This window comes from Canis lupus, chromosome 19 (assembly GCF_048164855.1).
Source record: "Canis lupus baileyi chromosome 19, mCanLup2.hap1, whole genome shotgun sequence".
NCBI lineage: Eukaryota > Metazoa > Chordata > Mammalia > Carnivora > Canidae > Canis > Canis lupus.
Window position 1 is genome coordinate 43,089,729 of NC_132856.1, and position 27,875 is coordinate 43,117,603.

A 27,875-nucleotide genomic window follows, 5' to 3' on the forward strand; every position below is an offset into this window, starting at 1 on the left:
CCTTTACCACCCAAGATTTCCTCAAACACAAAAGAAAGCAGGAGATTTCAGAAATACCACCTTCTAGTGTTTGACTACCCTATCCCTAGTCTTGTACTATTTTCCCCTGAGAAGAGAAGAGAGAAAACCTCTCCCACCCTGATGTCTCCAGAAAGGTGCCTCAGGCGATATCTCCTAGTGTCATTTCTGTGGCTGCTGTTTCCATCTTGTCTTCAGCATCTCCTGAACCCCTGTCCCTGATGACTGGGAGTGAAAAGGGACAAGACTAGAGCCAGGAGCATTCCCGTAATTGTGGGACCCAAGCAACAGGACAGTGCAGGGCTGCTTGGTCAAGAAGGGGAAAGGACCATTAAAGGTCCTAAATATACTTGCATGTCAGTGGGTGAAAGTCCCCAGCCAAAACCCACTAGATGTGCTATGGTGCTGCCAGTCTGGGCTACTGGATGGCCAATGCCTCACCCTGCCCTAGGACACAACAGAGTGTGCACATCTGAACCCAGCTCCCTCCTCCTTGTTTTTACATTCAGGTGCCTACCAGAGGGCAGCAGCATATCCCTATGTGTATAGGGAGGGCAAAGCCAGGTCCTGGGATGTGAGGGGGCAGAGGAGCTGGTGGTGGTCAAGAACCTGTCCCAGGGAGGAGGGGCCATGGGTGAAACTACAGCCTGTACCCTCAACACACATTCCATTGTAATGGACTTCAAAACACAAGTTTAAAGATAAATGTATTAAGAATTTCCATACTGCTACTGAAGAACATTAAACCCCAAGCACTGGGACTCAGCATGGGGTCCTGTGTGGCAATATGGATTGCATACCCATGAAGGCAGCCTTGTGTGGACCATCTGGTAGATAAATAATCTTGAACATCTTCCACGTGCCTAGTATTGGGGATGCAGAAACTAAAATGGCATGTCCCCTACCTACATTTTTCATCTGATCATGCAGATGAGTACAGGTCTCTGGATCAGCCTGCTGCCATAGCACAGAGGAGAGGTACCTACCTGCTTAAGGACAGAGGAGTAAAGAGGCAGTATCGCCTTGAAGGAGAAGCAGGAATTTGGTTGGCATTTGGAGGGCAGGGGGAGCGTTTTGTTTTGTACTCCCCTAAGACAAGGATTTGAGTACATGTAGCTTGTGTGTGAGATGAAATGAGCACTGGCAGAAGGTGGAACAGTGAGCTGGGAAAGAAGGAGTATCAGGCAGCAAGTTCCCACCGCAGGCAGCTGTGTAATCTCACTGGGGAGTGGTGAGAAACGATGTAGGACGTCCATCTCAGAGCTCCCCACCTGCATGTGGGGGAGTTGGACAGTCTGTGCTGGGGATCAGCAGACTCTTTCCCTTAAGCACCAGATAGTAAGGACACATACGGTCTCTGTCATGTATTTTTCTTTGTGTTTGTTTGTTTTTTAAAGATTTTATTTATTCATGAGAGACAGAAATGCAAAGACATAGGCGGAGGAAAAAGCAGGCTCCCTCTGCGGAGCCCGATGCAGGGCTTGATCCCAGGACCGCAGAACACTACCTGAGCTAAAGGGAGATGCTCAACCACTGAGCCACCCAGGCATTCCTTTTTTTGTTGTTTTAAGATTTTATTTATCCATCTGAGAGAGAGAGAGAAAGCACGAGCAGGAGGGAGGAGCAGAGGGAGAGGGAGAAGCAGGCTCCCTGCTGAGCAGGTAGCTGATGTGGGTTTCCATCCCAGAACCCTGGGATCATGACCTGAGCCAAAGGCAGATACTTACCTGGCTGAGCCACCCAGGCACCCACATTTATTTGTTTCAAATAACCTTTTAAGGGGCAGCCCGGGTGGTTCAGCGGTTTAACGCCGCCTTCAGCCCAGGGCCTGATCCTGGAGACTTGGGATCGAGTCCCACGTCGGGCTCCCTGCATGAAGCCTGCTTCTCCTTCTGCCTGTGATTCTGCCTCTCTCTCTCTCTGTGTCTCTCATGAATAAATAAATAAAATATTTTAAAAAAACAATCAATCAAAAAAACAAATAGCCTTTTAAATATGTAAAAACCATTCTTAGCTCCCAGACCACACAGAAATGGGCCATAGGCTGTAGTTTGCCAACCCTGATCTATACAACAGCATCAACCACTGGTTGAGGGCTGCCTCCAGCTAGTATCAGTTCCCACAACCTAGGGAGAGAGGCCTCCAACAGCAATAGAACAATTTCAGGGAAAGAGATGCAAGTGCTAGCAGTTGGAAATTGAGCCAGCATGCCCAGAAGAACAGAGGAAGTAAGGGGAGGGCACCAGCAGCCTCTCTGGGGATGAGTTGGATGGCCACATTTGGGGAGCAGGCTGGACAGGTGTGGTAGCAGAAAGTGTGTGGGCTGGGTGGTGGTGGGGATTTGGGATTTCAGTTCTATACTTGATTAAGAGATAAGTGATACCAGAGGTAGAAGTAGTCTTGCTGGGCTAGTGCATTGCTCCAGGTGAGAGTTGATGATTGCTTAGTTTAAGCAGAAGGCCTGGAGGAGGTGAGACGTGGCAGTGTCTGGCTATATTTTGAAGGTAGAACCCTCAGGATTATCTGAGGACCAGATGTGGAGTATGAGAAAAAAAGGAGTCAAGATCAAAGTGCTTGGCCTGAGCAGCTGGATGGGTGGAGCTGAGACAGGAAAGGCAGGGGAGGTTTAGAGCCCTGGTTAATTTCCTTTACCCCTGTAAGATCAGGGTAAGCCAAGATATAATCTGGCCTTAGAAATGGGTTTTGCGGAAGCAACATGGGGGTAGTGGTAGAAATCCCCAGTTTCTTTACAAGTCTCTAGTCTGTTTTTTCTTTTTTTTTAAAGATTTTTTTTTTTTATTCATGAGAGACAGAGAGAGAGAGAGAGAGAGAGAGGCAGAGACACAGGCAGAGGGAGAAGCAGGCTCCATACAGGGAGCCTGACGTGGGATTGGATCCTGGGACTCCAGGATCACACCCTAGGCCGAAGGCGGCGCTAAACCGCTAAGCCACCTAGGCTGCTCCTCTAGTCTGTTTTCTAACCTTGGAAAAGTGAGTGTTTTTACTTCTCAAAGTTGCCTGACACTTTTCTTCCAAGCTTTCCTTTTGGCTAGAATTTGGTAGCCATGGATGGTGTTTATGACCTCGCATTTTGTAATTTTGTAGAGTCTTTTTTTTTTGGTGTTTTTCTTTGCCTATGTTAAGAAGAATATATGGTTGTTTAAATTTTTTTTAACAAAACAAATGCAATACTAGGTATTAGAGTGTGATGTTAAGAGCACAGACTCTGGTGCCAGACTGCCTGTGTTGACATACTGGTTTTGTCACTTCCTAGTGAGCTATAGTTTTTGTGTGTTTCATTGGGTTGTGGTAGGGCTTTTAAATGTGCAAATAGATGGAAGGCATTGGGATTGGTGCCTGGCCCATAGGTACTCAGTGAGAGAAACCATTACTGGTACAGGGACAGAAACGGGTTCACTGTCAGTGATAAGAACCAGGTTGGGATGAGTATGGGGCACTTGGGTAGCTCACAGGAGGAGGGCTCCCAAACCACACTTTGGGGAAAGGGACAGACTTCTGGGGGCAAGTGGTACTACAACTGAGGCTTCAAAGATGAGTTATCTAGGAAAAGCATGGGCAAGCATGTTCCAGTAGGAGCAGAGCCTCAGCAGCAAAAGAGCAATTGTGTGGCTCCAGGGCAAGGTTGGAGAAGGACTAGGAACCTTTTGAAGGATTTCAAGGCCTGTGGACATTTTCCCAAGAGCCTTTATCCTAAGAAAGTTGGATGCTCTGAAGTATCCTGTCCTTTCTTTTCCTGCTGCAGTGTTTAGATTCCTGGAATTCACAGATTTTTTTTTTAACATTTTATTTATTTATTCATGAGAGACACACAGAGAGAGAGAGAGAGGCAGAGACACAGGCAGAGGGAGAAGCAGACTCCATGCGGGAAGCCCGACGTGGGACTTGATCCTGGGTCTCCAGGATCACGCCCTGGGCTGATGGTGGCGCTAAACTGCTGAGCCACCCGGGCTGCCCTTCACAGATGTTTTAAATCACCGTTTGAGAAACCAGCTGCCTTTAGTTCAGTCAGTGTTTGAGCAGCTCTAGTGTGGAAAGTGAATGTGGATGTAAAAATACTGCCTGCTTTCCCATCAGCATTAGCTCTGGGTCCTAAGGCTGTGCTGCACACCAAGAGCCCAGGGCTCAGCCCATGTGTTGTACAAAGCTTTCCATAGCACAACCTTAGCTAAGTCTGGAGTCAGCCCTTGACACCTGCCTTCAAACAGTTGAACCTTAGCTTTTGAAAGCAGCAAGAGAAGAGCAACTGTTCATATAGAAGGGACTGTCAGTTTGAGTGACAGCTTATTTCTTCTCCTCAGAAACCATGGAGCCCAGAAGGCTATGGGATAACATTTAAAGTTTTTTTTTTTTTTTAAAGATTTTATTTATTTATTCATGATAGTCACAAAGAGAGAGGCAGAGACACAGGCAGAGGGAGAAGCAGGCTCCATGCTGGGAGCCCGATGTGGGATTCGATCCCGGGTCTCCAGGATCGCGCCCCGGGCCAAAGGCAGGCGCCAAACCACTGCGCCACCCAGGGATCCCTATTTAAAGTTTTGAATGAAAAAAAAACTCAACCAAGATTCCTGTATTCTACAAAATGATTCTTTGGTAATGAAGGAGAAATTGAGATCTTTCCAGATAAAAGCTGAGGGGATTTGTTCAGCCTTCAGGCCGAAATAAAGGGATACTAGACAGTACTTTGAAACCATCATTAAAAATAACACTAGTAAAAGTAACCAGACTTGTATACTTTGGTTTGTAACATCTTTGTCTTTTGTGAGTTAAAAGCAAGTGCATTGAACAATAATTTTTAAATATTTGGTGATGGGCATTCAGTGTACAAATTGTAATCCTTAGGACATCTAGGTGGCTCAGCAGTTGAGCATCTGCCTTCAGCTCAGGGCGTGATCCCAGGATCTGGGATCGAGTCCCACATCGGGCTCCCTACAAGGAGCCTGCTTCTCCCTCTGTCTTTCTGTGTCTCTCGTAAGTAAATAAATAAATCTTAAAAAAAATAAATTGTAATCTGTAGCAATAACAGTACAAAAGAGGAGAGACAGAGTTCTATAGAGACAGTGTTTAGATAGTATTGAAACTGGGATGCCTGGGTGGGTCAGTGGTTCAGCGCCTGCCTTTGGTCCAGGGCATGATCCTGGAGTCCCAGGATCGAGTCCCACGTCGGCCTCCCTGCATGGAGCCTGCTTCTCCCTCTGCCTGTGTCTCTGTCTCTCTCTCTCTCGAATAAATAAATAAAAAATCTTAAATATTTTTTAAATATTTTAAAAAATGCTTTAATACAGCAAGAATGCATGACAGTTATAAACACACACACACACACACACACACACACACACACACCCACCCCTAACAATAGAGCCCCAAAATATATGAAGCAAAAATGAGCAGAATTGAAATGTGAAATTGAGAAATCCATAGTTATAGTTGGGTATTTGAATACTGCACTTTCAGTATTGGCTACGAAAACCAAAAAGATGATAAGAAGATGGACTTGAACAAACTGTCTACTAGCTAGACCTAACAGACATGTAGAGAACACCCAGCAATGGCAAGATTGACATTCTTCTTCTTTTTTTTTTTTTTTTTTTTTTTTTTAGTTTTTATTTATTCATATGAGAGAGAGAGAGAGGCACAGACACAGGCAGAGGGAGAAGCAGGCTCCATGCAGGGAGCCCGACGTGGGACTCGATCCCTGGTCTCCAGGATCACACCCTGGGCTGAAGGTGGCGCTAAACCACTGAGCCACCCGGGCTGCCCGAGATTGACATTCTTCCTAAGTGTTTATAGAACATTCTCCAGGATAGAGACCATGTGTTAGGCCACAAGCAAGTCTTAATAAATGAAAGAAGACCAAAATCATATAAAATGTCTTTCTCAATCACAGTAGGATGAAACAAAAAATACTAGGAGAAAAACTGGAAAATCCACAGATAAATGGAAGTTAAACAATACGTTCTAAAACAACCAGTGAGCCAAGAAACCAGAAGGGAAATTAGGAAATACCTTGAATTGAGGACAGAAACAGAAACACAATACACCAAGTCTGATGGGGTGCTGTGAATGTAGTACTACTAGGAGGAAAATGTGTAGCTGTGAAGAAGACTCAGTACTCATATCTAGGGGGAAAAATGGTCGAAAGAGTTGAAGAGGGGCTTCACAAAAGGGAATACATCCAGGGGGATCCCTGGGTGGCTCAGCGGTTTGGCGCCTGCCTTTGGCCCAGGGCACGATCCTGGAGTCCCGGAATCGAGTGCCGTGTCAGGCTCCCGGCATGGAGCCTGCTTCTCCCTCCTGAATTTCTGCCTCTCTTTCTCTCTATGCCTATCATAAATAAATAAATAAATCTTTAAAAAAAAAAAAAAGAGAATACATCCAAATGGCCAACAAGTATGCAAAAGAATTTTCAACATTGTTGAACATTGAAACCATAGAGAGACATCACTGCCTCCTCCTCCTCTACATAGTTACGATTAATTGGCCTGACAGTATCTAGAGGTGGGATCTGGAGCAGTTAAAACTCCTGTTATGCTACTGGTGGGAACATACATTTGTACACGTACTTTGGAAAATTGGTAGTATTTACGAAGCTGAACATGTACACCCTACAGTTCAGAAATTGTCTTCTAGGAACACACCCAACAGAAATGAGTGGTTATGGCCACCAAAGCCACATGTAAAAATGACCATAATATCTTTATTCTTAATAAGTGAAACTGGAAACAGCCAGACATTCCTTGACAGCAGAATGGAAAAATGCACTAAAGTATAATTCAGTGGAACAGCACATATCTGTGGGAGTGATCTGCTGCACCCACTGGTATGGATGGTTCTAGCAGATAAAATTTAAGTGAAAAAAGCCAGTTATAAGAGAGTACACAAATGGAATGGGTGGTTTCACGTATAAGCCATTAAAAAAAGCAAAACTAATTTATGGTGATAGAAGATGGATTTTTTTTTCAAAGATTTTATTTATTCATGAGAGACACACAGAGAGAGGCAGAGACATAGGCAAAGGGAGAAGCAGGTTCCATGCAGGAGCCTGATATGGGACTTGATCCCAGGACTCCAGGATCATGCCCTGAGCCAAAAGCAGATGCTCAACCGCTGAGCCACCCAGGTGTCCCAAGATTGATTGATTGATTGATTGTAGATTCCACATCCAGTGTGGAGCCCAATGCAGGGCTTGAATTCAGAACTCTGAGATCAAGACCTGAGCTGAGATCAAGAAATCAGATACTTGACTGACCCTAGAAGTTCTGATAGTAGTTTGGGGGATGCTCACAAAGGCCTTTCGAGATTCTGGAAAATGTTCTATAGCTTGATATAGGTAGTAATTACACAGGTGTATGCATATGGAAAATTCATTAGTTGAGATTTGTGCATTGTATTATATAAAAGTTAATTCTCAAAAACAAGTTTTGTTAAAAAGTAAGACATGAAACAAAATGCATATTGGTTTGCCAGCTTTTTGATATAAAGCCAATATTTTTCCCCTGTAAATGGTGGGTCTGAGTGTAAACCATACCATACCCTCAGCATGTTACACACGATTTTTGTGGTCTCTTTAAATCGGAGCTGTTGCCCTGCAATATGCATCAGGATCCTTGGGATTTTTATAGATTTTTTCCCCTGTTTTTTATAGTCTTGCTTACATCTAATTTGAGAAGTTTTATTTTCCGTTGTTTTTTTGTTTTTTGTTTTTGTTTTTGTTTTGCATCTTGTCTTTGTTACATCTCAAAAATACTCAACCAGTCTGTTTTATGAATTGGACTTCCTTGTAAGCTTTCTGTGACTAAAAATGAGCTTGAAAAATTCTGATCTAGGTGGCTTCTGAGTGTCTTTCTAGCTCTGCAGTTTTCAGATTCCAGTATTTCGCACACATACAGTCCCAGCAGGGAGAACGCAGTGCACCTGCGGTGGCTCCTGTATCACTCATCTCGGCGCAGATGGTGCTCCCGCCCATATCCTAACCCTTCTCTCCTTCTTGTTCATCCCAGCTGCCCACTGCTGAAACTGCCCCTGCCAGGGACAGGACCGGTGGAGTTCACCACTCCCGTGAAGGACTACTCGCCCCCGCCTGTGGCCCCTGACCACAAACCAGGGGAGCCCAGTGAGCGGCCAGAGTGGGTAGGTGCTCAGTGTGTGGCTGGGGAGAGCCCCAAGGGTTGGGTGGAGATGGGCCCAGGCAGGGGTTCTGGGAGTGAGAGTGAAGGTGGCCAGCTTCTGATTGGTGAATACACATACATAACCGGTTTTACAAAGGCACCACAGATACCTAGTCACACAGCTAATGAGTAACCCTTTTTGAAGGGAAACACCAAATGACACAGAAGTGCAACTGTCCTACAACAACTGGGTGGGATCTCTGGTTGTCAGAGCTGTGGCCACATGGGTCTGGATGCCTACCTGGGCTGCTCACACAACCATGCCCAGGGCCAAGCAGTGCTCTGGCAAACAAGCCATCTTTTTGCCCCAGTGGGTCATGAGAACCATGAAGCATCCCTAGAGAATGTTCTGTCATTGGAGTCTTGACACTGTCTAATGTTTGCAGTGTGCACCCAATTTTTTCAGATTGATTAGGTCCGATTTTCTCCTCAGAGTGCAGTTAGGTAAAAAGTGTTGAGGTTTTGGGTTTTTTTAAATTCCTTTTCCAGTTAAGGAGGTGGGGCCCAGAGTGATGAAGGGCCTCTGTTTTTTAGCACACATGGGGTCATTGCTGCATCAGAACCCCAGGTCCCTGCTGCTTCTGTACCATACTGTTCTCAGTTAACTGTCTCTGAGCTGAGCCCTGATGTCCACCAAGGAATAACCGTTGCTCCAATCCAGAGTCTCAGGTATCACTCACTGTGATGCTGGACTCATTATTTGGAAATCTTAAAAGCTCAATTAGTCCATCTCTAAAGCTTTTACCTGCCAGGTAGTGGGTAAAGTGTCCTTCCTTCACACACTGTGCTTTGGTCCTGTGGATTTGTGCTGGGGCTGAGTCCATTGTTGAGAAGGAAAACCAAAGCTCAGAGAACAGAGCTCTTCCTCTCTTGCCTTCTCTCTGACAGCCTTTTTGTTTTCTTTGTGGTAATGTAACGGTCAGGTCCTTGTTATAAACTTAGCCCAACTGGTGCTCAACAGAGAGAGACCTAGCTGGGAAGCTGGGTGAGTGTTAAGCTGTACATTAATTGGCTTACTAGGACCCTGTCCATGAAGGTCAGAGGGAGCACAATCTGTTGCTGGCAGAAACCAGCTCTGTGACTTCATGTCCCAGCTTGACCATTGGCTCAGCATGGGACCTTCTTGGTTCACACTTTTTATCTTCATTAACTTCCTGATGCAGTTATACCACATAGTGAAACTGATGGCTCCTGGTCACAGCAGGGTAGTCTGTGTTTGTGGATGTTTCATGACTCCAGGAGTTCATTGGGCCTGATAGTACAGGAGAGATGTCTAGTGATACAGCTATGGGGTGGGGCAAGTGGGGGGAGACTTGTTTGTAAGCTCTTTAAACTTCCATAGTGCCCTTCTTTGGTCTGGGATGATGATAGTGAGCAGGGGTACAAATAACTTCAGGGCTCCGCGGTCAGAGGATTGTGTTTTCTCTCTTCCTCATTGGAGCCCCCACCCCTTCAAGGCCTCAGTGCAGCCACCTGTTATCCAGTCGGTGTTCCATTATCTTACCTCCACTGACAGTCCATGATAAAAATTCAGGCCAGCAAAACAGGAGTGGTAAGAACTGCTTTAGTTATAAGGAACAGAAAACTCCACCCAAACCAGAGTAAGCCAGAAGGGAACTTTGGAAGTCCCAGAACTCAGGCATAGTATGGCTGGGGTCTCAGAAGGAGCCCACCTCTCCGCTCTGTCAGCTCCCCTCTTGATCCTACCTAACAGTAGCTTCAGCAGCTTCAGTGCTTTATTCTTGCAGTATTCAATCTGGTGCAGGATGAGAGGGTGCCACGTTGATGCTATGTGAGGTGACTTGCCTGTCTCCATCCCAAATCCTGTGGCAAAGGTGGGTACTTTGTTGACTGGCTTCATCAGTTAGTTGTCTCCATCATGAGGCTGAGAATGAGAAAGGACCATTTCCAAAGGAAAATCAGGAGGCTCAGGCACTGGGTAGCACAACACAAGTACCTGCTGCCCACCCCGGAACCAGAACATCCTTCATTCCCTCATTCCTTCCTGTATTCTTCAAATGTTTATTGCATGTGTGTCGTGTGCCTAGCAGGATGATAGGACACCTAGAACCCCCACAGCTTCCAGGGAGATCTCTGTCTAGTTAGAGAAGACAAAGATGTCTGTTTGTTTGTTTTTAAATATTGTATTTATTTATTCATGAAAGACACAGAGAAGCAGAGACATAGAGGGAGAAGCAGGCTTCCCTCAGGGAGCCCGACGTGGGACTTGATCCCTGGGCTGAAGGCACACTCTGCCCAACTGCTGAGCCACCCAGGTGCCCCCTATTTTTATTTTTTTAAGATTTTATTTATTCAAGAGAGACATGCAGAGAGAGGCAGAGACATAGGCAGAGAGAGAAGTAGGCTTCCTGTGGGGAGCCGATCCGGGACTCAATCCCAGGACCTCAGAATCACGACCTGAGCCAAAGGCAGTCGCTCAACCACTGAGCCATCCAGGGACCCCAAAGATGTCAGTTTAAAATAAATATGATAGGGCAGCCCGGGTGGCTCAGTGGTTTAGCGCTGCCTTCAGCCCAGGGTGTGATCCTGGAGACCCGGGATTGAGTCCCATGTCCAGGCTCCCTGCATGGAGCCTGCTTCTCCCTCTGCCTTTCTCTCTCTGTCTCTGATGAATAAATAAATAAAACCTTTAAAAAAAAAAAAAAAGGGCTTTCTAATGGGTACATAGAGAAATCTCATTGTGGTCTTCATTTGCCTTCCTTGGTTTATTATGTCAAGTGCTTATTGTATTTGCATGTCTTCCTTTAGGTTTTTGCCCATTTTGAATGAAGTTGTGTGGATTTGTTTTTATGGAATTGTAAGTCATTTCATATGCTGGAGATGGCTATCTCTTCCTCCCCTTTTGCTATAGGGTCCCCACAGTGGAATGCCAGCTATACCGTGCAGTTTCACCTTTGTGGGTCCTGCAGAGAGGTCTCTGATCCTCTCTACCGGGTCCTGGTGCTCTGAGTCAGGCCCACCTTCTGTTGGAGTCACTAACGAATGGCCTTGTTGGGTTGGGAGGGGAACTTTCTGGAAAGAGGGATGTTTTTCCCAGAGGAAGAGAAGAGCAAAGCAAAAATGGTAGAGGCCTTCCACTTTGCACAAGCTTTAACCTCAGGCAAGTTAATTCACACTTTCGTGCCCTCATTTCTGCATTCATAAAATGGAAATGATAATCACATCTATATCATAAGTTGTCAGAGGATTACATGAAGGCATGTAGTCCCTGGGCACTGTTGTCATTGTCATTGATCAGATCTGGCCAAAGTTCTGGAGGAGGACCAAAGTTTATATGCTTGGATTACCTCTGGGGCACACCAGGCCTGCAGTCCTTTAGCCTGAGCTCACATGCCATTCTTTCCAGGAAGCCTTCCCCAGCTCTTTCTCCCTGCTTCTCTCTGCTCTGTATTTCCACCTAGTAGGAATTGTGTTCGAATGGAATCGTGTTCCATTCAAGTGTGCATAGCCCACTATTTTCACATAGTAGATACTGAAGAAAGGCTTCTTGTTGAACAGAGAAACAGTGCCACTTATTTAGCAGGCCAGGAATGTAAAGTGAGGTATTTTTCCTGGAGCATGACAGGTGATAAGGTAGATGGGACCTAGTTGAAGCTGAGGTGGTGGGCTTTCAACTTTGGGCAGTGGGAAGCCAGTCCCCCAGAGGTGAGGACATGAGGAAAGTGGCAGTAAGGAGATCAGTCATGTTGAACTTGGAGATGGAGGTGCCCATGCTTAGGAGAAGGGTTAGGGTGTGGAAGGAGCAGAGGGATTGATCTTCAGAGGATGGCAAAGCTAATTTCAGTAGGTTTAAGCCATGATGATGTAGCTCCACGTAACTGACATGTTTTTGGCCACTTTGCTGGATGGTTATGTGTGTTGTTTTGTTTGGTCCTCACAGTGACATGTGAGCTCTAGGGTTCCATCCCTGCTCCCTAGGAAGGGACTAGGGCTTGGAGAGTATAGGCACCATTGCCAAGGCACACAGCTGAGGCCAGCACTAAAAGTTGGACCCAGGTGGGTCCCCTGAGCCTGCCCTTTCCCCACGCTACACCCCGTACATGCCCAGGGCTGGATGACAAGAAACCAGGAGCCCTGGTTTTTGGAATTGCTGAGTAACAAGTGTCCTCTGTCATGTTCTAAAGGGAGCCCTTGGGTGTGTCAGTGTAAAGGTAAATCTCTGGAGCTCTAGGTTGCTCTATCCAAATGTAGAGGAACAACCGTGTTTAAAAAAACCAAAACAAGCCTGAGATCTGCACAGGTCTGGCTTCCTTCTCTAGACCAGGTCATCAGGCCTACCTGGCAGGCCTCAGAGCTGGCTGGGCTCCCAGGGCCAGCATTGCAGTGTTTGTGCTGGTGGCTGAGCCTGGCCTGGACACAGGATTTCCAAGAAGCCCTGGTCAGGGCCTCTTGCTGTGAATGCTGATGGCTGGAGACCCCAGGGGTCCCCAGAACCTCAGCTCCCCTCCTGCACGGCTTGTTCTGGGCCTTCCCATCCGTTTCCGATTCTCTGTGGGAACTCGCGTGGTTCCCAACTACCCAGACACGTTGGCTGTTGAGAAAAAACAGGTTGGAGAATTGGGCGGCCTTGGCTTTAATCCTGGCTCAGCTGCCTGTCAGTTCTGTCCTTGGACACATAGCTTATCTCTCTGGGCCTTGGTTTTCTTATCTGGGTCTTCTGGCTCAGGGTCTCCTGAGGCTGCACTCAAGGTGAGCAGCCAAGGCTGCATTCATCATCTCCAAGCCCAACTGGGGAGAATCAGCTTCCAGGCTCACTCAGTGGCCAGCTGGCAACAGTCTCCTTGCAGGCTGTTGAGCAGAGGGGCTCCATTCCTCATCATGTCCCGGCTGAGGGTCACCTCAGTTCTTTGCTTTGTGGACCTTCGGAGAAGTTCACAAAATGGCTGACTTCATCAGAGTCGTGGTTCCAGAAGAGGGGGACAGAGGAAGAATTATATCTTTATTTCTTCCAATTGTGTGTGTGTGTGTGTGTGTGTGTGTGTGTATCAAAATACAACATAAAATTTACCATCGAAGCCCTTTAGAGTGTATAGTTCACTGGTATTAAATACATTCATGTTGTACAATCATCCATCTCTATAACTTTTCATCTTGTAAAACAGAGACTCTATATACCTATGAATAACTGCCCTCCTCCTGCAGCCCCTGGCAACCACCGTTCTTTCTCTCTACTACTTTAGGTACCTCATATAAGTAGAATTGTACAGTACTTGTTTTTTTTTGTGACTGGCTTATTTTAACTCAGCATAATGTCCTCAAGGGCTATAGTCTTTTGTAACCTAATCTCAGAAATGACATCTCACTATTTTTGCTCTAATGTGTTTGTTAGAAGCAAATCACTAGGCGCAGCCCACTCGGGGTATTGCACGTGGGCATGAGCACAGGGAGGTGGGGGTGACCGGGGCCCTGTTAGAAGACTGCCTGCCACAGCCTCCATCCCGTGGGGAGTCTGCACCCTGTGCCCACTGGCATCTGGATCCACTGGCCCTTACGCCTCCTCTGTCACTCACTTCAGATACCATGTGTTGTGTCTGTTTCCATGTCTGTTTCTCACTTGAATATCTAGTAGTGATGACGATAGCACCCAGATGGGGAGTGGGGGGCCCTTGCCAATCCTCACTGCCATTTCAGTGCCTGCCTACATGCTTTCCAGCCACCAGTACCTGCATCTCGTAAGTCAAAGGACCTCTGGTGCAGCCAGCCGGAGGTGCTGGGGAGTTCATGCCCCTATGAGCAGCCCTCAAGCAATAGCCGCAGGGCTTGACACGTAGTACCTGAGCTCCCTAATCCCTTAGGTGAGATGACTCAGCTAAACCCCATTACCCACAGAGGTCACTTGGCCAGTAATACCCTTTGTTGGCTGCTTTCCCTCCCTTGTTCCTGCCCCTACTCCCCTCCCTGTGCTTTCTGTACCTCCCAAGTAAAGCACCCATCTTAGGGTCCACTCCTAGGGAACCCAGACTAGGTAGTGGATGACAAGAGTCAGGTCCATGCCTGTTGAATAAACCACTGTAAGGGAATTTCGATGCCCAGAAGAGGGGGGGTAGAGGGCACATATGTTGGGCAACGAGTTTGCTACAATCATGTTAAAACATGAGCAGACCAAGCCCTTTGAAGGGTTGGAAAGATGTGGAATAACTGCTTAGAAAGTTCATTTGGAAATCAGGGAGGGTGAGTCAAGAGCCTGCCAGCAGAGGGAGGCCTGGCCAATGCCAGGGAACAGGGCTCTGCAGTAGGATTCACTATTCCCTGGTTCTTGCCTGGCGGGGCCTGCCAGCCGAGGCATGCAAACAAATGAGTAGTGGATTTGCCCAGCACTGGTGGAAGGACAATGGAGAGATGTCTGGGATAGAGGGGTTACATGTTCCTGTGAAAATCTGATGAAAGCCATGGATCCTCTCCCCCGAAAATGACGATAGCAGTGACAATATGTATACTTTTAGGCAGAAACATTAAAAACAAAAACAAAAACAAAACCATATGTACGTATGTTCGCTTATAGGCAGAACTCTTAGAGCCATCCCCAGAGCCCAGGGAGAAAGTTCCGGTTGTCGTGTTCATTAGTACTTTGTTGAAATGGTGCTCCTGGCTGGGGAGAAGGTGCCTGGTTGGGAAGTGGGCTGGAGGGCCGAGGAACGAGGAGGAGTTTGACGCCTGGAAACTAAGGGTTCAGTTGCAGAGGCTCCGGTGGGCCTGAGGTCGGAGGTGGAGGGCCCAGTAAGGGCGCTGGGCAGAGGAGGTGGTACGTGCGACACCGCCTTGTGGCCAACAGACAGACCCACCCAGGATGGAGGCTCCACAGTGTCATGCTGTCCCTGGGTGACACACTGTGTCCTTCACAGGGTTTGAGGATGATTCCATGGGGATGGCTCTCCTTGTAGAGCTGTTCATCTCCAGACAGCTCCTCCCATAATCAGGCTTGTGTGATGAGTTGAGCCCTTGAGCTGCTGTTTAGGTCAGAGCCTGCGGCAGCCAGCTCCATCCAGATTCCTCTGGACAGCTTCTAGCAGGCCGAGTCCAGTGCAAATGACAAAGCAGGTGAGGCCTTGTTTCCCCAGAGCCTTTGTAAGACATGGCTTCATAAACGTAAACTTCACAAAGGTGCAGGTGGCTGCCTTGGGTTGTTCCTTTATGCCCAGGAGGCCGTGACTTGGTATTTGTGTTCAGCTTCCTGACCCTTGCTTGTGCAATAATCTCTAGTCAGGCATCATTGAGTGGCTAAGTGGCCTTCCTTCACCTCCTCCTCTCCCCTTGAGAGTCCCTGATTGTGGCATGGACGTGAGGACAGCCCTTTCAGCTGGTACCACCGTGTGTCATGGCTGTGGGCAGTCTTTCCTGGCCTCCAGCTAGATGACGCTGTAACTCCAGAGTAGGCTTCCAGAGCACTGCTTTATTCTGGGGTCACCCTTCCTCTCAGAGACACCTGGAGGCTTTTCACTTCAGCTCGTTAGAATCCAGACAGCTCAGTCAGGCGTCCTCCTTCCCACCCCTCATCGTTCTAGCTGTGATTTCTGTTATTTATTGGCAAGACTCCTTTGTGTTGTCTAGACTGGCTGTGCTCTCAGGGACCCTCCCTGTCCCTCTCCTGCCATTCCTTGTGGCTCTGCTCAGTTTCTCCTTTGGCCATAATCCTGCCACGGCTAATCCAGTACCTTATTTTGGGGGTGCCCCCCGACCTCTCCATTCCTGGGAGTTACTCCTTGCCTGTTACATGTCTGAATGCTTTGGTCAGGTGCTTGTTGTTAGCTCTTCAGGAGCAGATGGCATGTTCTAGAGAGAAAGTCGTGATGTTCAGTGAGGAGACATGGGCTTGGGTCCTTGCACCACCCTGCATGAGTCATGAAATCTTGCGTCGTCACCTTGCTTCCCATAGGACTGTCATGGGGGAGTTGATGAAGAGATGTGCCACAACTGTTGATTGCTAATACTTCCATTAATACTTAATCTCTGCATGTGTTGTTTGTATGCATATGTGTGTAATAGTGTCCATGGTGGTGTGAGGTGTGCGTGAGTGTGTGTGCATCTTCAATGGTGCAGGATGAATGTCGGTTACCCCCTCTTCACAGTCAGGAAACTGAAATCCAAAGTGTTTCAAAGGCCATACAGTTGGAGAGCTGGGATTTAAAATTGGGTCTTTTAATCTTTAAAAACCACTGACCTACAAGTGGAAGGATTGATAAAACAGGCTGCACCCTGTTGGGAGCTTATGGTCCACCGCGAGGTCAGCAGGTATGTTCCGTAGAGACCTAGATGGTAAATGCTTTAGGCTTTGCAGCTCACACAGTTTCTGTTGCAAACACCCACCTCTGCTATTGTTGGTTTTGAGAGCTGCCACGGACAGTACAGAATGGGGTGACCGTATTTAGAAAAGCAGGTATCCGGCTTGATTTAGCCCGTGGCCATAGTCTGCCAACCCCTGGTCTAATGGGAAGTGTGTAGGAAAGTGGTTGATAGCTGATAAAAAGCCCCTTGTGGATATCTTCATTTCTGAAAGCCTGTCCTTTGGGCCCCACGTGCTTTGCCCATAGAGTTGCTCAGTAAACCCTTACTAAATGTGGGCCCGCTTTTCTCTCTCCTGTGTGAGCTAACCTTTCCACCCCTCCCCTATTTCTTCTGCAGTATGTGGGTGCCCCTGTGGCTTATATCCAGCAGATATTTGTGAAGTCCTCGGTGTCTCCCTGGCACAAGAACCTCTTGGCAGTGGATGTGTTTCGCTCACCTCTGTCCCGGGCATTCCAGCTGGTGGAAGAGATCCGGAACCACGTGCTGAGAGACAGGTACCCCTCCCAGGGACCCCAGCCGCCCTGAATCCATCCCAGAATGAAGGGAGGGACAGTCCTTGGCATAACTCTCCTGAGCCAGCCAGCTCTGCAGAACTTGAACAAGTGAGAAGAGTGACGGGTGAGCCAGCTTCCTGGCTCAGCATCCTGTGGGGCCCGCATGGCTGCACTCCCCCTGGACCTCTGTGGATGGCGCAGGCAGTTTTGTCCTCAGGTCTCAGAGTAGGTGTCCTTAGGGCTGAGCTGATGGGGAGCTGCTTGCCTCACGCCTCAGATGGCTTACTTCCCAGTGGTTCTTAGGTGTGGATATGATGGTGGCCGAGCTGAGGAGGAGCACACTCCACCTGGGGATCACTTTGGACGTCCCAGCCAAGATGGTGCCCCCCCGGCTCCCAGTGGGTCTCTGGAATGTGCTGGCTTCACAGGCTGCTTCACCCGCTGGGTTTTCAGTTAGCTGAGGGTTTTGACAGTGCATTTTGGTGAATGAAATGAAGCCCCTAATTTTCACCCTAGCCTCTCTGCCCACTGAATTGGCCGAGATATCTTAGTGGGTGAGAGGTTGCGTATGGTCCCAGAATTCACTTCTCACAGCCTTGGGACCCCACATGTACTTTGAAGGTGCATCAGCCACATGCTGTCAACCACCTGGAAGAACTTTTCCCTGCTGTCCTCATCCTTAGGCTCTTTGAGATAGCAGGCATCTGGGAGCCTGATGACAGAGGGTCCCCCGTAAATGCAGTGGGCCTGCCTTGTGCTCACAGACATAGCAGGTGCCTTGTGCTATCTCCTGCACAGTTCCGGGACCAGGGGTCTGGAGGAGGTGTGCCTGCAGGTGACCGACCTGCTGCCAGGCCTCAGGAAGCTCCGGAACCTACTTCCTGAGCATGGATGCCTGCTATTATCCCCTGGGAACTTCTGGCAGAATGACCGGGAACGCTTTCATGCTGATCCTGACATCATCGGGACTATCCACCAGCATGAGCCCAAAACCCTACAGACCTCAGCCACGCTCAAAGGTACCCCCAGGGCAGGTTCCCCAGGGACCTGCAAAGGGTGTCTGTTGGTCACCATGCCCTCTTTGATGGGCGCTCTGGCAGATCAAGGGTTACCCCTTGTTTTTTTGGCTCGGGGTGGGAAGGGGTCCTTGGCTCTACAGCGGCTGTCTTCCTCTGTCAGTGCCTGCTGGTTTCTGTCTGCAGACTTGCTGTTTGGTGTTCCTGGGAAGTACAGCGGGGTGAGCCTCTACACCAGAAAGAGGATGGTCTCATATACCATTACCCTGGTCTTCCAGCGCTACCATGCCAAGTAAGGCCGTCGGCACTCAGGGCTCCTGGCTGGGCTGTGGAATGGCACGAGGCTCGGAGTAGTCCCCGTTCTGTTTTAGGATATCCAGAATGTCCCCCAGGAATTGGAGTTTTTAGGCCTCCTGTTAAAATGTTTATCTCCCTTAGATTCACATTTGAGTGGGGGTGACCTGACACGTGGTCAAGAATAAGGGACGAAGGCAAATTCAGGGTCCTGGTGCCCCCACTGGTCTTTCTTGAGCCTCTGGTAGAGCCCGGCTGGTGGCATAGGCATGTGGCCTCAGGCCTTCCCAGCAAGTGCTGCAGGCAGCTCCCTCCCTAGGCAGAGAGCACTGGGGATGCCTCCAACTGACTGTCCTGGGCCTTTGGCACTCAGAGTGGTATGACAGGTCAGGAAAAGGGTGTTGAGGAAGGAGCCTGGGGTGCTCCTAAGACAACTTTATAGTTCTTCCAAGGCCCCTTGAAGACTGGGAAACTCAGACACCACAGAAAAGCTCCTTCCAACACAGGGAGGAGGGAAGCCCTGGCCCCGATGGGCCTTCCTTCAAGGGATTGTCTTTACCCCGGGCGCAAGAGAGCCAGTCCATCGATCACCCCCTTCTATGAGCAGGTTCCTGGGCAGCCTGCGGGCCCGCCTGATGCTCCTGCACCCCAGCCCCAACTGCAGCCTTCGGGCGGAGAGCCTGGTCCACGTGCACTTCAAGGAGGAGATTGGCATCGCCGAACTCATCCCCCTCGTGACCACCTACATCATCTTGTTTGCCTACATCTATTTCTCCACACGTAGGTCCAGTGCAGAGGCTCAGGGCTTCCTCCAAGCTAAATGGGCGTTCCACACCACCTGCTTCCCTGCCTCTGGAGGTGGCTTAGGCAGAGATGACAAACATGCCCAGTGGTCACAAAAGCCAGGGCTTCATCCCCCAATAGTCTTGGGCTTGGGTGGGTCCAGGCCTTCTCTGGCTTCTCCAGAAAAGACCCTTTCTCGGTTAGGGTTCCCAAAAGACACACTGCTTCTGAGACTGGGAAGTATATGTGGGTGTCCTTTTCTTTGGTGAAACCAGGGGCCTCCCCTTCCTCAGATGTCAAGGTACTCTCTACTCCTAGGAGATAAGCACAGAAGGGCCCGGGGTGTGTCAGGATCTGGGGAAGATGTTGCCCTGATGTGCCCTCTCTGCCCTCCAGGCAAGATCGACATGGTCAAGTCCAAATGGGGGCTGGCTCTGGCTGCCGTGGTTACAGTGCTCAGCTCGCTGCTCATGTCTGTGGGGCTCTGCACACTCTTCGGCCTGACCCCTACCCTCAATGGCGGGTAGGTCCTCACCAGGCTCCACTGAGCTTCAGGGGTGCCCTTGGGCCGGAGAGCCTCTGGGCATGCCTGGGACCGGATGATTGCTCTCATATCTTCACATTGTTATTTTGACATTTAAGAGGTACATTTTTACCTTTGACTTACCTGGCCTGTATTCATATTGATGTATGTATAGCGCATCTGTATATACATATAATACATGTATAGGTGTGTGTGTGGGGGGGGGCGACATGCATTCATATATGTAGATATAAGTGTATTTCTGCACGTGTGTGGTCTTGTCCTGCTTGTGTGTGTAAGTGGATGTGGGTGTGTGTTCATTTATATATATTTATATACACAAACACGCATACTGCTTCATGATGGTTTGAGGCATAGATGGGTAGGAAGTTAAGAAAGGTACATCTCTTCCCTTTTTTTACCACTAAAACATTTAAAAGACTAATAAAATAGGTCATTTCAGAGTAAGTTTTTAAAAGACACACTAATTTGCCACCTTTCCACTGATGTGTGCTTTCTCTTGCCATTTCTCTCCAACTCTTGGGCTGGAAGCCCGTTTCCATGTTTGTCTTGGGCCTGCATGGCTCTGGCTAGGCCCTGCGCCCCCTGTCTGCTCATGGTTGCTGGCCACCTGGCCTGTCCCCTCCCGGGGTTTGTCATACTGGTTGCAGGAGCAGTGATGTTGTGTTTTCTGTTACTTCTTTTGCTCGTGGAACACTTGCTTCCTTCCTGAATCTGATGGTGCTAACACCCCCTCCCTCATGGCTGTCTGCCATGCCATCCTCAGAGCCCTCCTTCCCACCGCCCCACAGCAGGGGTCCCACCAGGTTTACCTTAGCTGGTGTGCCCAGTTTCTCATAGTCCCTCACCAGTAGTGTGAGCCTCAGCTCCTGGAGAGCTAGTAGTTTTCTTTAGGACCCATTCTCCAAACACCCTCTGTAGAGGTGAGCAGGGCTTGAGACCCCTCTCATCTGCCGTTACTTCATCCTGACGGCTTGGCTGGCAGCAATGCTGAGGGCTCCTGGCCATTCGCTCTGGCCAGCAGAGTCTGGTGTGGGAGGGACAGGGAGAGGGGTGCACCGGGAGCCACCATACTGCAGAGATGGAGGCAGGGATGCTTGCTGGCCACTTGGCCAGGCTTCCAGGGCTGCCTGAAAGCTGAAAGCGAGGTAGACAGGCATGTGTGTGGCGAGGTGGGGGAGGTTAGGGCTTGGGCCCTGGGCTTCTAGGCCCTGTGCTCAGCATCCTCCCACTACAGGCTGCAAACCCCACAGCCTTCCCGGGACCCAGACTTGTTGAGAAGCCTTCCTCAGTACTGTCCTCACCCTCTCCCTCTTTGTCCCCAGCGAGATTTTCCCCTACCTTGTGGTGGTTATTGGGTTAGAGAACGTGTTGGTGCTCACCAAGTCAGTGGTCTCAACCCCAGTGGACCTCGAGGTGAAGCTGCGCATCGCTCAAGGTAATTCTGGCAGTTGGGGGGGTACACAGGGGAGGGCCTATGCTGTGCTTTCTGCTGTGGAGGAGACAGGACCAGAAATTGCCCTTGGTCTGACCTCTAGTGTAACATGGTGTGGACCACCAGGCCCTGGCAGCTTGTTAGCACATGCCCTGAGGAACCATGGAATTGCTCGACTTTACTTTGTCCTGGTTCATGTGTCCCTAAGAACACAGACTGGACTCTGCAGGGCTTGTGTTTGGTGGCCTTTTGTCCAGACTGGCACCTGGTGCTGCTGCTTCCTGCCTCACTCCACCACACTAGGCCCAGACTCCTGAGGCTGGTCACTTCAGAGACTGCCTCCACAGCTGCCGCAAAAGGTCCTTGTGGACTCAGTGCCAGGAGTTGGGGATCAGGATTCTGAGGAAAGTGGGCAGAGAGCCTAGACCCGGAAGTCTGAACTTCTGTGCTTCCTCTTTCTAACCCCTAGTCTGTGGGAACAGGGCTGAGGGCAGGCTGTTCATTTGTTGGACAGACCTTTGTGAAATTCTGTGAGAGGCCAGGCCCTGCACTAGATGGGGGGCTCTGGTGGCAGGAGGAGACATGGCCCCTCACCCAGCAGAGGCTTCCTATAGGGGAGGGCTGGAGGAAGACCATAGCCAGCACTTCCCTTGCTTGGGTCTTCTGCCCGTGTGGGGCCCGTGCGCACCAGGCAGAGCAGTACTTGGAGGCTGGACGTGGCAGAGTGGGTAGTGCTCGGCTTTCCTCTTGGATTTGCTCGTCTCAGCACCCTGCTTCTCCCTGGCTCTGATGGTGGCTGTAGCTCTCCTCTGTACCCTCCTGCCCCTCCCCGCAGCACCTGTGCAGTGATGGCAGCACCCGGAGCCTGGGTGCTGTGGTGGGCCGGCTGCCTCAAAAAGCTGGGCACTCAGCCTCCAAAGCCTCTGCCCTCTGGGGAACAGGAGGCTGGGTGCAGACATGTGCTGGCCCCATGGCCCTGTCGTCCTCCGCAGGCCTAAGCAGTGAGAGCTGGTCCATCATGAAGAACATGGCCACGGAGCTGGGCATCATCCTCATTGGCTACTTCACCCTGGTGCCCGCCATCCAGGTAAGGCCCTAAGGCTCTCCTCGGGTGAGTGTGGAGCCAGCTGCTCAGCTCCCCAGCTGTGCAGCAGCGTGCAGGGTGTACCCTTCTCAGTGCAGGCAACCCTCGCCTGGGAGATGGGACCTCTTCGCTGCCAGGGATGGTGTTCCACGCACAGAGTGCTCCCAGCAGGTCTGCTTCAGAAGTGCTCCCGCGGCTCCAGGCAGACCTGTTGCTCATTTCTCAGGCAGAAGCACTGTGGGGCCCCTCCTCCTTCCTAGGTTTAGCCCTCACCCACATCTGCAGCCTCCAGACCAGGAGGGCCACCACTCATTGCTCAGAGTAGCTCCTGCTCTTGGCCCAGTGCCCTCACTTGGCTGTGGGGCTGTGAGCAGAGGGAGGGGGCCCTACACTGAGTCAGAACCCAGACTTGCTGACCACTGCTTGAGGGGTTGCAGGAAGGGAGTACTGGATCTTGTTCCCCGCTACTTGCCCCCATGGCTGGCAGGCCTACTGAGTTGTGGGGGAGAGCAGACAACATAGGGCTGTAGGCTTCTCCCCAGAGGGTGTCCGCGGGACACAGTGCCATCTTGGGACATGAAACTGACATGACCACTGTGCCACCACCTGCTGGGTCCTTCATCTTACCGCAGATTGAGTGGAAGCTGTGGTGAAGGGCAGGGAAGGAAAACTGAAATCTGAGCAGATTTCATCTCTTGGCAGAGCTTGGGGAGCAGAGACTACCTGTTTTAAGTTTCAGAGCGTAAATTAATTTCCTCCTGCCCTCTTTCCTTTGGTCCTTGGCAGTCACCGGCCAACAAGCTTTCTGAGCGTCCTGACATTGGGTCAGGCCTGGGCTCTAGGTAGGCATTGGTCATGGGACTTAAGCAGGGCCAGAGGGGCAGTGGGGGAGGGCTTTTTGGGGAGCGGGCTGGTGGGGCTCAGTGCTTTCCAGGCTGGATCAGGCCCTCCTCTCAAGGCGGACTGGAAGGTTTCCGGAGAGCACCCCCCTTCAGCCTTCTCTCTGCTGCCCCCTGGTGGGGAGGGGGGCAGCTGGCACTGCCCCTCCGCCGCCACTCCCAGACTCCGAATGTAACCAGCGTCTCTTTTTCTCTCTGCTGCCCCACAGATTCTGAGGGGCCTGCAGGCAGGGAGCTGCTTCTCAGGTGCTGGGCTGTGATGTCATCGTGTCTCCTCATCTGTTCTAATTCCAGGAGTTTTGTCTCTTTGCCGTCGTGGGCCTCGTGTCAGACTTCTTCCTTCAGATGCTATTTTTCACCACTGTCCTGTCCATTGACATTCGCCGGATGGAGGTAGGAGTGGGCTGGGCCCTGCCCTACCTGCCTTTCTGGCCCTGGCCATGTTCAGGGCATCCTGTCTGGGGCATCCACCCTGTTGGGCAGCCCCAAGCCCTGACCATTGCGCCCCCAACAGCTAGCGGACCTGAACAAGCGGCTGCCCTCTGAGGCCTGCCTGCCTCCAGCAAAACCAGTGGGGCGACCAGCACGCTTCGAGCGGCAGCTGGCCGTACGGCCATCCACACCCCACACCATCACCCTGCAACCATCCTCCTTCCGAAACCTGCGGCTTCCCAAGAGGCTGCGTGTCATCTACTTCCTGGCCCGCACCCGCCTGGCACAGCGCCTTATCATGGTATTGGCCACCCCTCCCTGCCCTCTGAGGGCCAGCGCTCCGTTCCCTCTGGACTTTTGCACTTTGCCTTGGAGGTGGGGGGTGCTCCTCAGGCCCTCGTGGCTCCATGAATCCTGGCTTTGGGAAGCTGCCTGCCATACCGTCTTGCCCAGATCCTAGAGGCTTCTTTTTTTTTTTTTATTTTAAACAGATTTTTTAAAAAACTATTTTATTTATTCATGAGAGACACACACAGAAAGAGAGGCAGAGACACAGGCAGAGGGAGAAGCAGGCCCCATGCAGGGAGCCTGATGTGGGATTTGATCCCAGGTCTCCAGGATCACGCCCTGGGCTGAAGGCGGCGCCAAACCGCTGAGCCACCGGGGCTTCTAAGGCAATAAATCTATCCCTTGAAGAAGCAGCCCTTGGGGCATTGGGTAGAAGAGTCATCATCTCCTTAGAGGGACCCAGGACGGAACCTGGTAGATGGAGTGCTCTGGAATGGAGCTACCGTGGTTCCCCAAGCCAGGGCTCCCCTGCTATATAGTGCACAGGCATCAGAAGATGCTGGCCAGAATAATTCACTTTCTGGGCTGGGCAGGAGAGGAGCAGGGCAGGCTGCTGGCCAGCAGTGGCACCCCCAGGGGGCTGCAGGGAGAGGAAGCAAGGCTGAGGCCCTCCGAGGACGAGGGGGGACCCATGGCATCTCTGAGCAGGTCCCTCTTGCTCTGCTGACCATGGGAATGGTGCCTGCCTTTTGGCCCCAGCTGAGATGGGTTTGGGGAAGTTCTAAGAGTACTCTTTGTATTTCTAGGCCAGGAAACCAAAACCATGACCATGAAAAGGGAACTAGGTCCCTCCAATGGCAGTTGGCCCAGATGGTAGTGGTGGGACTTCATGAGGCAGAAGGGAGGATAGATTGGGGCCTGTGTCCTCCCCCCACCAGGCATGAGGTCCCTGTGCTGCTTCCTTCTGGCACAAGGGCCAAGGCTGCTGGGGGTCAGGGCCACCCAAAGGCCCTGCTGAGAGCACCCTACTACCCCACTGCAGGCTGGCACCGTTGTCTGGATCGGCATCCTGGTGTACACAGACCCAGCAGGGCTGCGCACCTACCTTGCCGCCCAGGTGACAGAACAGAGCCCACTGGGTGAGGGTGCCCTGACTCCCATGCCCGTGCCTGGTGGAGTGCTGCCCGCCAGCCACCCGGACCCTGCCTTCTCCATCTTCCCACCTGATGGCCCTAAGTTACCTGAGAACCAGACGCTGCCTGGAGAGCCGCCTGAGCCTGGGGGCCCAGCAGAGGGCGCCCATGACAGCCTGGTCCCCGAGGTAACGTGGGGGCCTGAGGATGAGGAACTCTGGAGGAAGCTGTCCTTCCGCCACTGGCCCACGCTCTTCAGCTACTACAACATCACCCTGGCCAAGAGGTGAGCTGGGCTGTGCCAGCTGCCACCTTCCCATTTGGTGTCGGCTCATTGCCCCCAGAGCATCCCTTCCCCCTCAGGTGGGAGATCCATTGCTTTGAATTCTGTATTTCCTTTCAAAGAAACACCCGTAGGGCTGTGAGGTAGGACCCAGCGCTCCAGGCAGCACAAGCCCAGGACAGTAACAGGGTGCTGCTGCCAGTCCCTCAGCCCCCCAGCCGTCACCCCCCCATGCCAGGATGGGCGGAGGAGGGAGCCCGCGCGCAGTGATGGCTGTAACAGAGCAAAGCACACACCCCCCCCCCCCCACTGCTGGGAAGCCTGTCCCCAGAGGGAGGGGGGCTTGGAGTTGGCCGGGTGAGCCGGCGCGGGGCAGTGGGGAGGGGCCCTTCCGCAGGCTCTCGGCTGATCCGCGGCCGCCCCCAGGTACATCAGCCTGCTGCCCGTCATCCCGGTCACGCTGCGCCTGAACCCCAGGGAGGCCCTGGAGGGGCGGCACCCCCAGGACGGCCGCAGCGCCTGGCCCCAGCGGCGGCCCGGGCCCGGTGGGCTCTGGGAGGCCGGCCCCAGGGCACCGGGGGTGGCGCCGGCCCACGGCGACGTCACCCTGTACAAGTAAGGCCCGTGAGGAGGGCGTGGGCGGGGGGCGAAGGGGCCCGGGGCGCCGCTCACCGCTCCCGCCCGTGCAGGGTGGCCGCGCTGGGCCTGGCGGCCGGCATGGTGCTCGTGCTGCTGCTGCTCTGCCTCTACCGCGTGCTGTGTCCGCGCAACTACGGGCAGCCCGGCAGCGGGCCCGGCCGGCGTCGGCGCGGGGAGCTGCCCTGCGACGACTACGGCTACGCGCCGCCCGAGACGGAGATCGTGCCGCTGGTGCTGCGGGGACACCTCATGGTGAGGGGGCGGCGCGGGGGCGGGGGGCCGGCGGGGCGGGGCGGGGCGGGGCCCACGTGCTGACCGCCGCCGCCCGCAGGACATCGAGTGTCTGGCCAGCGACGGCATGCTGCTGGTGAGCTGCTGCCTGGCGGGCCACGTGTGCGTGTGGGACGCGCAGACCGGGGACTGTCTCACGCGCATCCCGCGCCCGGGGTAGGTGCCCGGCCCGCCCCTACCCCCCCCACGCCCCACCCCCCCACCCCCCACCCCCCACCCTCACTCCGTTGCCTCCCCCGACCCCCGCAGGCAGCGCCGAGATAGTGGCGTTGGCATCGCGTTCGAGGCGCAGGAGAGCTGGGAACGGTTGTCCGACAGCGGGAAGGGGGGCCCGGAGGAGCCTGGGGACAGCCCTCCGCTGCGGCACCGGCCCCGGGGCCCTCCGCCTCCTGCCCTCTTCGGGGACCAGCCAGACCTCACCTGCCTGATCGACACCAACTTCTCGGCACAGCCGAGGCTCTCGGAGCCCACGCAGCCCGAGCCCCGGCACCGGGCGGGCTGCAGCCGTGCGCGCGACGGCCCGGGCTACGACTTCAGCCGCCTGGTGCAGCGCGTGTACCAGGAGGACGGCCTCGCGCCCAGCTGCACGCCCCCTCTGCGCCCGCCCTCCCCTGGGCCCGGGCCGCCCCTGACCCCCGAGGACGAGGGTCCTCCCGAGAAGGGCTCCCCTTGCCTGGCCTGGGCCCCCAGCGCAGACGGCTCCATCTGGAGCCTGGAGCTACAGGGCAGCCTCATCGTCGTGGGGCGGAGCAGCGGCCGCCTGGAGGTGGGCGGCGCCGGGTGGGCGGAGGGCGTCCCTGCGTGGGCTTGGGGGCCTCCCTGGCCTCAGGGCTCATGGCCTCTGCGCCTGCAGGTTTGGGATGCCATCGAGGGTACACTGCGCTGCAGCAGCGAGGAGGTGTCCTCGGGCATCACGGCCCTGGTCTTCCTGGACAAGAGGTAAGCGCGCTGGGCCGCCTGCCCTCCCCAAGCCCACGTCCTCGCCCCTTTCCCACCGTGCTTGATGGCCCTTCTCAGTACTGCAGCCCCACACCTGTGAACCGCAGGGGTGACCGCCGAGGGCCTGGGGCCTTTAACGACTGCACCTTGGTTTCCCTTCTGTTTCACAGTCCGGGTTTCCCAGACGAGCCCATCAGTGCAGACCTTACCAGGTCTCAGCTGCATTTTGTGACAGAAAGAGGCTTTCTCAGAAGAACCTTTTTAAAACTTTCCTTCAAGTTTGGTGCTGTCCGCTGCTCTCGCCTCCCTCCCTGGCCTGCTGCTTGGCTGCGGGTGCTGCCCGGGGGCCCAGCCACCAGGGCTTTCTTTGCTCCTCATTCTTAGCCAATAAACCCAGGTCTCACTGAGACCTGGTGCCTCCTGCTCAACACTTGACCTGCCTGACTCCTGCTGGTCCCGAGTGGTACCAGCCTCTAAGCTAAAATTGGAGCCTTTTTCTTCTTGGGGCGGGGTACACTTGGCCCTCGGTTCTGGTGGCTGCCACTGTCATCTCTGCCCTGATGCAGAGGCTGCTTGCGTGGGCCTTGGCGATCACTCTCTCCTCCAGCCTGGCCAGGCTTGTAGGCTTCCTCCACACTTGGAAATTCTTCCCTACTGCTTGTTTTTTCAGGTTCAGGGAAAGCCCCCAGGTGTCAGCCCTGCCCTGAGTTCCTGGTGCCCGTGTGTGCTCCCCCTTCCCTTCGCCCTCCCCTCCCCGCACGCCTGCCTTCGAAGGCTCTGGTGGGCCCTTCCTGTTCAGGGCTCATAGGCAAG

The 27,875-nt window shown here is 52.3% G+C and overlaps 1 protein-coding gene across 1 annotated transcript in view; it reads left to right on the plus strand.

The window, feature by feature from the left end:
* Window positions 1–27,875, plus strand: part of SCAP (SREBF chaperone) — a 67,496-nt gene that overhangs the window by 37,640 nt on the left and 1,981 nt on the right. Inside the window, exons 3-18 of the mRNA XM_072786429.1 lie at window positions 8,037–8,166; window positions 16,845–17,002; window positions 17,801–18,021; window positions 18,205–18,310; window positions 18,920–19,092; window positions 19,492–19,618; window positions 20,965–21,077; window positions 22,067–22,161; window positions 23,352–23,450; window positions 23,572–23,790; window positions 24,820–25,196; window positions 25,620–25,808; window positions 25,883–26,084; window positions 26,164–26,279; window positions 26,373–26,889; window positions 26,977–27,062. Coding sequence (XP_072642530.1) covers window positions 8,037–8,166; window positions 16,845–17,002; window positions 17,801–18,021; window positions 18,205–18,310; window positions 18,920–19,092; window positions 19,492–19,618; window positions 20,965–21,077; window positions 22,067–22,161; window positions 23,352–23,450; window positions 23,572–23,790; window positions 24,820–25,196; window positions 25,620–25,808; window positions 25,883–26,084; window positions 26,164–26,279; window positions 26,373–26,889; window positions 26,977–27,062 — 2,928 coding nt within the window. The remainder of the gene's footprint in view (window positions 1–8,036; window positions 8,167–16,844; window positions 17,003–17,800; window positions 18,022–18,204; window positions 18,311–18,919; window positions 19,093–19,491; window positions 19,619–20,964; window positions 21,078–22,066; window positions 22,162–23,351; window positions 23,451–23,571; window positions 23,791–24,819; window positions 25,197–25,619; window positions 25,809–25,882; window positions 26,085–26,163; window positions 26,280–26,372; window positions 26,890–26,976; window positions 27,063–27,875) is intronic.